General features: G+C 36.0%; 1 protein-coding gene across 1 annotated transcript; it reads left to right on the top strand.

Annotated features, from left to right (window-relative positions):
• Window positions 1-3,937: 3,937 nt before the first annotated feature.
• Window positions 3,938-10,215, top strand: LOC109154563 (uncharacterized protein At1g04910). The gene is made up of 10 exons (XM_019302339.1): window positions 3,938-4,698; window positions 5,157-5,229; window positions 5,604-5,680; window positions 5,889-5,977; window positions 7,213-7,410; window positions 7,520-7,724; window positions 8,047-8,214; window positions 8,389-8,556; window positions 8,642-8,832; window positions 9,748-10,215. Exons 1-10 carry the CDS (start codon window positions 4,315-4,317, stop codon window positions 9,914-9,916), a joined length of 1,722 nt encoding a protein of 573 aa, XP_019157884.1. The 5' UTR covers window positions 3,938-4,314; the 3' UTR covers window positions 9,917-10,215.

Here is a 10,215-nt window from a genome sequence, read left to right as displayed (position 1 = left end):
GACACGTTTTTGTTTGTTTGTCATGTCGGCTTGCAATGCTATTTTTTTCAGTGGGTTAAATTTGTGCGTTGTTGTTTGTGCATGTCTGGGTGTAATGTGTGCAACTAGAGTTGATTTTGGATTATGTTTATCAATGGATACTTGGGGTTGGTCATGCTGTGCAATCGTGTGCAGGTCAGGGTGCAAGTTTATTCTTTTTAAATTTGTTTGTGGTAACGGTGCACATCAGTGTTGGTAAGATCACTTGATCCTTTGCAGTCATTTAATTTCATGTGGGTAGGGATGTCTTTTCCTTTGTGTTGAATTATTTGCACACGTGTACTTTTGTGAGGGCCTGAATAAGACTAATGTTGTTCTAATTCCCAAGAGGAATGTCCCTGAGTCTGTGTCCGATTTAAGGCCAACTGCTTTATGTAATGTTGTGTATAAGATTATGGCCAAGATACTAGCTAATCGGATGAAATTGTTGTTAAGGGAGGTGATATCTGAATCTCATAGTACGTTTATCCTTTACAGGCTTATTACTGATAATATTTTGGTTACAATAGAGGTTGTTCACTATCTGAACAAGAAGCAGTTGGGGAAAGTGGGTTGGGGGCGCTCAAATTGGATATGGCTAAGGCTTATGATCGGATGGAGTGTTTGTTCCTTCAGCGCATGTTAGAGGTTATGGGTTTTGCGGTGGGATGGGTAGACTTGGTAATAAAGTGTGTCACATCCTTATCTTACAATATCATGATAAACGGTGTCAATGGTGGCTAGGTTAACCCCTCATGTGGGCTTAGACAAAGTGATCCCTTGTCGCTTTATTTGTTCATTATTTGTGTTGAGGGTCTTTCCCTTCTGCTGCAACAATCTCAGGCTTTTGGTTCCATTCATGGATGTAGGGTAGCTGGAGGAACCCTGCCATCTCACATTTATTCTTTGCTGATGACAGTTTGTTATTGTTTAAGGCCAATGTGCAGGAAACTATAGTGGTCAAGCAGTGCCTCCATACTTATGAGTGTCTCTCTGGGCAAGTAGTCAACTTTCATAAGTCCAATGTTTGTTTTAACAAGAACAGTGCGGAGGTGGATTGTGGGAACGTGGCGACTTTATTGGGTGTTGCTCAAGCTGAAAACTTTGGGAAGTATTTGGGCTTGCCTTCTTTTGTGGGGAGAAATAAATGGGTTATTTTTCTTACATTGAAAACAAGATTAGGCAGAGGATTGGTGCATGGAACAAGAAGCTCCTCTCGCGGGCAGGCAAGTAAATTATCCTCAAAAGCGTGGCCCACGCTATGTCTATTTTCTCTATGAGTATCTTTTTACTCCCAGACTCCTTGTGTCAGGCAATTAAGAGGACTATGAATCGGTATTGATGGGGCTCGAGTGGAGCAATGGTAGGGAGATACACTAGATGGCTTGGGATCTCTTGTGCGTTCCGAAGAAGTACAATGGTTTGGGGTTTAAGGATCTACTACTTTTAATGGAAATGTTAAGAAAACAGGCCTGACGTTTCCTCACTAAGTCACAAACTCTGGCAACACGAGTTTATAAGGCAAGGTATTCCCCTAACTCTTCTTTTACTAATGCCACTATGGGTAATTGCCCGAGCTTTTGTTGGAGAAGTATTATAACCGAACCTGGTCTATCTGGGTAATTGCATTTTGCACCCTAGTCTAAATTGACATTAAGATAACGTGTCTGCAGTTAACATACTATGCCTACAATTATAGTTAACAGATTATGTGTTTGTAAATAAATTGATGACACATAATATGTCAACTACAAACACAAAAAAATGTTAATCACAGACACAAAATATGCAATTAACATATTATGTGCACGTAATTAACGTATTATGTGAATTCAATTTATTTACATGCACATAATTATTAACTGAACACACATAATATGTTAACTACATACGCATAATTTTTGAATCAGAATTCACAATGCAATGTGAATCTGATCATGGTATGACAATTGTCATGGTTTCTTACTCACATTATTTTAGACTAAATAGTAAATACGCATGATCCAAACACGTATTGCAGACATCATTTCGAATAAATATGCATGATTTATTTATTCAAACTTGTAATTATTATTTACAAAAAATGTTAATAATTAAATCTTTAATCATCACAATACTCGAAGGACACAAGGAAAATTATATAAATTTAAAATATAAATTTTAAGTTGGATGTCACTTTGTACTCAAATGACAATTCTGTGGCTCTCCTTGATGAAAAGTTACAGAATCAAATTCGATACCACCTTGTAATAAAGTGAATAATACTAAAAAAAAGCTCGTAGCCTCGTATGTGCAACTCAACTGGTTATAGGGGTGAAGTTTGGAAAGAATGACCAGAGATCGAGTCTTACCAGTAACAGTGTGAGAGTAAGAGTAACCTCTCAAAGTGAGGGGGCTCCTTAATTGTGCGCAGTAACCTCACAAAGAAGAAGAAGTTGGAGTGTTACTTTCAATCCGTTTGTATTTTTCTTCATATTTAAGGTTAAAGAATAAGTTAAATTAACAAACTCTTTGTCCTTGACGTACCATTCTTTACTGATTTGTAGTTTTCTCAATATTTTTTTTTTTTCAATTTCACACTCTTTTCACAAGCCAAACCTCAATCCTCAAGCCCTAATGGAAATACTCCAGTGATTTAATATTTACTGATCAAATTAATTTATTTTAGTAATTTTTAATATGCTTTATAATTTTTAAAATTAGTTTCTTGTGTTTAATAACATTTTTATGTAATTTGTAAATATATAAATATTATAATAATTATATATTAACACTAATTTAAATATTACAAAAATAAATTTTAAATAACTTCAATTATGCTTCGATAATCGAATTAATCACATAAAATGAGACAGATGAACAACTAATAGACAAATAATAATAATAATAATAATAATAATAATAATAATAATAATAATAATAATAATAATTGATATTGTTGGATCTCAACGTTACACTAAAACCAATTAATTATTGGTATAGTTTTTTTGGCTATCTGTTGCCATATTATACTTAAAATCAATTTGTGATAAGTAAGTGTAAATTAACCCTTTAAACAATTTGTGATAAATTCTCTATATTTTGAGTACTATTGACTCTATTAGAAGGTAATTGCTATTCTATACTTTCTCTATTTGTTGCAATCCAAAGAGTCAATACCCAATCATCCAGGTTTGATCCTGTGACCTTTACTCAAAAGAGAGCCACAAAAAATGTTATATGAGCACAAGATGCTTGGCAAATACATCCTTTCATAATTAAGCCACAACACCACGTCTCGAATCGAGTAGAGGTTAAACTCGGCCAACCCGACTAACGCCCGTATTGAATCAGTTTTGACCTGACATTTTCTCATAAAATGGTTTAAAATAACTAAATGCACTTCTAAAAAAAAAATAATCAATTTGCATTTTCTTTAAAATAAATTTGGTTTTGATGGTTTAATTACTTTTTAAAAAATAATTTCAAAACTTATTTACCTCTTATTACAAAACAAAAAGTAAAAATGGAAGGAGAAAAAGTAAAAATATTTGTTTCTTTTTTGAAAAAATCATTGAATATAACATTTAAAATACTTGAAAAACTATATATTCTAAAATAAGGATGTACATATCTAGAATATAATCTCATTAAATATATGTCTAATCTCAGGTAGGAAGCAAGAATGATAACAGTTCCCAACCAATGTTGATATACTTTTGTTAATTCTAATCAATCAAATAATATAATTGAGACTTTCATTAAATTATAATTCATTTACAACTCAATTATCAAAAGTCTTGAAATTCAAATCTTTACACATTTACTAAAACAAAATTTTACAGTGATGAGTTAAACAAAGTGAGTTGGTAAGAACTTTTCCTTTTGATTTGCCGGAAAGTGGAATAAGAAAAAGAAGACACCCATCCATCCAAATCTAGAAGAAAATTTTCCCAATAAACCAACTTCTCTCTTCTCTTGTGAGTTGTCGGTGGTGTTCTTGGAGGAGTTGAAACAGTAGCATCGACCCGACCCCACTCCCCTTACAAATTTACAAAGGCCCCCCTTTCCATCCGTGATTCTTGCAACCATGGCCTCATAACTTCACGCGGGGGAGTGGGTCAACTTCATCTTCTTGGCTTTGGGTGCTCGAAAGTTGATCACTTTACACTCTACACTGCCCTCTACTGTGTTAGCTCGTTTTTCACATTCTTCACCCTCCGGGGGAGAGCGTAAGGAGAGAAGAGAAGAAAGGAAACATCTTTTTCAGTTTTCTTGCTGAATTGGCTGAGAAAGGTTTTGGTTTCTTGGGCCCACATGCGCGGGCTAAGCCGGCTTGGCAGCGGCGTCAGCACGCCGTCGCCGCCGTCTTCGCCGCGCTACCGTAGAAAGAACTCGCCCATTGGAGGTGGCGGCGGGAGCTTCCGCGGTGGCGTAGATGGCGGCGGGGTCAAGCTGCATAATTTCGCCGAGAAATTGGGGTTTATGCTCGTGTCGGCGGTTTACCGCCGCCGTGGGGTCCTGCTTTTCGCCCCTTTACTCTATATTTCCGGAATGTTATTGTATATGGGCACTTTGGGCTTCAGTGGCGGCAGGGGTGGCAATGAGGTGGCGCCGCCGGGATCAGTGTATCGGAGCCCTCAGGTATTTGAGAAGCTTTGGCCACATATGCAGGTTGAAAATAATGGAACCCCAAATTTGGTAAATCTCTTAAATTTCCTTGTTCTTTTATAAATTCCACTTCTTTCAGTTCTTTGTCTTATCAATTTATTTGATTGTGATTTGTTCAGGGTGTTCGAAAAATCTGTAGCTTAAAATATGAACTCAAGAATTTGCCCTCTGAGAATTAGGATAAGTAATTAGAAAAGATGTGCTTAATGCTCAACATTTGTATTCCAATATAGTGTTAGAATATGTAAGAATGATTTATGGAGTACTAATTAACAGATCTTTAGTACTAAAATTAGCAAGTGGGAAAGTTATTTTCGACAATTTAGCGAGTTCTTGGGTGCAGGCAATGCTTAATGGAAAACAATCAAAACATTGCCGGGCATTGGGCAATAGTACATGTTCTTGCTTATTTTTGTTCATTGGATAAGGAACGTTTTCGAAAAATAAGTAAAAAATCGACTAAAAGTTGATGGCTTGAAACTATGCAGTTAACGAATGTGTGGAATCCAAAGTTTCATCAAAATTGGAAGCCTTGTCTTGACAAGACTATTTCTCAAGCAGGTTAGTATTCTGTCTATTGCCCATTCGAATTTCTTTTTTCTTAAGCAATTCCCGTTGAAGATCATCCCCTTCCTCAACTCAGTTCCAAGTAGGAATCTGGAGATTTTTTGTTCATTTCAATAATGTATCAGAGCCTATTGGCTGTCTGTTCTCCTGTAATATGTAATGTTGGAATTTTTAGTTTGAAAACCAGCCGTTGATATTTGATATTTCTTCAAATTTAAAAAACGAGTATTTGCTGGATCATCCTCTGATTTTTATCAGAAAAATTCCGAGACTAGATTGTATTGTACATGCTAGTGTTGTGAATTGTGATAGCATTTCGATATTTGATTAAATAAATAAACTAAAATTTAAATTCTTTTTTCTTCTAGGGTTGCCGGAATCACCAAAGTCAAATGGTTTCCTCATAATCGAAGCAAATGGTGGGTTGAATCAACAAAGGTTATCGGTACGTTCTTTTGATACAATATTGCCCTTTGGCATCTAAAGCATAACATATGTTGTTGATGAATGCAATTGCCTTCATTTTTGCGATATCATTTCCGATTGATTGATATCAATTTCTTGTGTTTATTAGATTCAAATTTGTTACATAAAATGCTGCCCCGACTTTCTGAAGGACATATAAGATATAACCGAACCTCTTCTTATTACAGATATGTGATGCAGTTGCAGTTGCTGGTCTGCTGAATGCTACACTTGTTATTCCAATATTTCATTTAAATAGTGTTTGGCGAGATTCCAGGTAAAGCTGCCACATAATTATATTAAGCGGTCTAGTCTTCATAATATTGTGTATGCTATTACTAGTAATCCTTTAGATTTTGAATATGAGAACTAGATAACACAGATGCCTTGATACCTTCGATCTCTTCCTCTCTCCTTTTTTTCTTTTTAGTGTATAATTATTATAATCATACTGTTTTCCTTTTTGTTACGGAGGCTTCTTAGTGGCTCAGAGAGGTTTGTTGGTTTCTTAGTGGCTCAGAGAGGTTTGTTTGATGCTCAGAGGACACCTTTTCTTGTAGAGGAAAGTTAGAAGATTTGGATTTAGTTATAAGGTATAAGTGAGAATGATCTTTGAACATGTAATGTATTGTATGTTGGTTTCTACAAATTGTTCTAATCAAGAGGTTAGGAGCTTGAAGTATATTAGTGATCGTAAAGAGTTCTCCTTTTTCACATGGTATCAGAGTCTAGGGTGGGTGTCGGTTCAGTTCGGGTGATACCCAAATTTTATTTCAAATGTCTGAAAATTTCGGGTGAAATTTTTGTCACCCGATATTCGAACCAAATTTAATTTGGATATGTTCGGTTTGGGTGAAATTTTTTCTGGTTAGTATGGATATACTCAAAATTTTATTTTTATCAATTTTGAGTTTTTAATGATTTTATTATTTTTGTATTTATATTTTTTCATATACTATCCAACTAAAAATGAGACAAAATACTAATAATTAATTAAGGGACTTTTGAAAGTTAATATATTATTAATTATGAAATACATTTAAAAGTACATAGCATGTTCGGTCTATTTTGTGTTCACCCAGTTGTGAACCCGTAGTATTGGGCGTCCAAGCTTTCATTTTAGGGGAGGGTCCAATACAATTTCAAGTGGTCAACCGGTTAGATTCAAAATGGCCTGTTGTCTACTTGATGGGGAGTGTTAAGAGTCCCACATTGAAAAAATAAAAGAGAACATATGAGTTTATAAGGCCATGGTTGAGTTTAGACTAGCTAATTTATTGGATTCAATCTTTTAGCCTAGTTGAGTGACCTTGACCCAATGTTACGGTAAATTTGGCCTTAACACCTTCTCAGGAATTAAAAAGTACTTTGAAATATTATTGCAGTCAATAATTCATGCTTGCATCTCTCACTTTTTCTTAATTGCATTGAAGTCATTTTGATTCCCGCTGTGCAGCAAAAAGGTATTGCAAATATAACAGTTTCGTTTCTCAACCTTCCAAAATTTTGCAGCAAGTTTGGTGATATCTTTGACGAGGAATTTTTCACATACGCTCTAAGGAATCACGTCAACGTGGTAAAACAACTTCCAGAAGATGTACTTCAGCGTTTTGACAATAATATAAGTAACATTGTGAATTTAAGGGTGAAGGCTTGGTCCAGTCCAGACTACTATAGGCAAAAGGTCCTACCAAAGCTATTGGAATTGGGGTATACATCGTTTTCTTGCTTTTTGTTATTTTTCATATATTATGGCATTATATTATATTGCGACGACTTATTTATCACATAGCTACCTTTGTTATGATACATGGTGCAGGGCTGTACGCATTGCACCATTTTCTAATAGATTGGCCCATGCAGTTCCTCCAAATATCCAAGGTCTTCGGTGCTTGTGCAACTTTGAAGCGCTAAGATTTTCAGAATCCATACGCATGCTTGCAGCAAAGATGGTTGATCGAATGATTAAAAATAGCTCCAGAAGTGGAGGGAAATATGTTTCAGTGCATCTTCGATTTGAAGAGGTGCAAATTTGTGTCTTTGTCCAACTTTTAATTTAATTTAATTTATTATTAGTTTTTGGTTAGATCATGAGGTGTCCTGAGCAGACCCTAACTGTAGGAGGCACCTTTAAGCCCGTATCATACTCAGACTAATACCCATTCGCACCGGGTCGGTCCAATTAACGGGCGAAGTGTTGGCCAGATTGGTTTTTCCATATGAGAGGGGGTTTGAACTCCTAACCTCTCTTAAGGGATGAGAGTGCACGACTATTCACACCAATCAAGTTGGTTAATTTTGACCTAACTTCAATGGAAGTTAACTTTTTTATTTTCGTCTTTAAAGGATATGGTTGCATTTTCTTGCTGTATATATGATGGTGGCGAGAAAGAAAAGCTTGAGATGGATGTTGCTCGAGAAAGAAGTTGGAGAGGAAAATTCCGCAAAAGAGGCAGAATTATAAGGCCAGGTGCGATAAGGATGGATGGAAAGTGCCCGCTTACTCCACTTGAGGTATGAGAAATATGGTGAATATCCAAACCTCATCTTCTTTCCTTTCTTTACTGCCTTTGCGTCTTGTATCTCATCACGCACAGAAACGCATTGTATATATCCCATTTCAACTACATATCTCCAAAGTGCTCTATTTCTCCAGTCGGGCATTAATTCTATGATTTCATGTTCTAGGTGGGCATGATGCTAAGAGGCATGGGATTTGATAATAGCACCCCGGTTTATGTTGCTGCTGGAAAAATTTATAAGGCCGAGAAGTATATGGCTCCACTCAAACAGATATTTCCACATCTCGAATCGAAGGATACACTTGCTTCTGCAGAAGAACTAGCTCCGTTTGAGGTATATAGGCTAGAATTTCCACACGCCCCCCATTCCTAGTTTCCTACCATTTGTTGTAACCGAACTGTATATGTTTGGCATGCAGGGACATTTATCTAGGTTGGCGGCTCTTGATTATACGGTTTGCCTCTACAGTGAAGTTTTTGTCACAACACAGGGTGGTAACTTCCCGCATTTCTTAGTGGGTCATAGACGCTATTTGAATGGAGGACATGGCAAGACAATCAAACCCGATAAGCGGAAATTAGTTCTTCTGTTTGATCGTCCAAGTATAAGGTAATATGCAAGTAACCTTCTCTACTCCTCTTTGTTTGTTCCGGTTAAGAGTCCCACATTGAAAATATAAGAGAGAATATATGGGTTTATAAGGCCATGTGTTAGATTAGTTAATTGATTGGATTAAGTTTTTAGTGTGGTTTAGGTTATGGGCAAATTATACAAAAATGACTATTGTTTTTGCCATTTAATATCCTAGACTATTACTTTTTGGACACTTTTAGTTCTTCTCATGACTTTTCATATTTTTAGTAAGGGCATTTTTGTCTTTTCATATTTTTCTTTCGTTATTTTTTGGGTTTCAACCGGTTTAATCGGTTTAGAACTTTAGGTAACCTCTGATTTTTAGTAACTATATTTTTCAACCAGTTTTTAGTAAAGTTCTAAACCTATTAAACCGATTGAAACCGGAAGAATAACAAATGAAAAATATGAAGAGACAAAAATGCCCTTACTAAAAATAGAAAAAATCATGGAAGGACTAAAAGTGTCCAAAAAATAATAGTCTGGGATGTTAAATGGCAAAAATGATAGTCTGAGACTAAATTTGGAATTGTCACCAAAGACGAGGGACCTTTGGTGGAATTGACACATGATTTTTGGACCAGGGTTAACAATGCAACATGAACTCTGGTCCATGGTATAACAATTGGTTTGGGACACATGATTTTTGGACCAGGGTTCACAATGCAACGTGAACCCTGGTCCATGGTATAACAATTGGTTTGGTTTATAAGGCCATAATTCATTGGATTTAGTCTTTTAGTGTGGTTTGACCTATGTCCATTATAGCCTAATTGAGTGACCAGACCCTATATGGATATGGTTTGGAGGGCATGAACCTTGTTATTCTTTTTATACGAGTAACACATAATTGAAGCAAGCTTAATGTATTTATTGTTTATTTCCCAACAGATATAAAGACTTTAAACGGCAGTTGCAAGATATGCTTCATCACAACGACATGAAGGGTTGTGAGGTAAAAAAACCCAGCAACTCGCTCTATACATACCCAATGCCCGACTGCATGTGCAAACAAGCAGATGTGAATAATGAAAGCGGTAATACCACAAAAGCCCTTTAATACATAGGATACATACACATATTCCATAGAGTTTTTTGGGTTTACATACGTGTAATTTATATGTAGCTTAAAATTTCTGCCCGCCCCGGGGCGATATTATGGAGGCCTATTGTTCATCTTATAGGTATTGTATTCCTTAGAGATTCTTCGAGGTCCATTGAGGGGTTGGTTTGGTGATAGTTCTGAAATGTTAACTCACTCTGCACAAATATCCTCTGTTATAGAAACCAATTCTTTGTAACAACCACTTATTTGCGCATTTGGAGTGTTCTACTCAAGGCTCCTGTTTTTATTTGTTT

This window comes from Ipomoea nil, unplaced genomic scaffold (assembly GCF_001879475.1).
Source record: "Ipomoea nil cultivar Tokyo-kokei standard unplaced genomic scaffold, Asagao_1.1 scaffold2647, whole genome shotgun sequence".
NCBI lineage: Eukaryota > Viridiplantae > Streptophyta > Magnoliopsida > Solanales > Convolvulaceae > Ipomoea > Ipomoea nil.
This window is presented reverse-complemented; position numbering and strand designations above follow the sequence as displayed.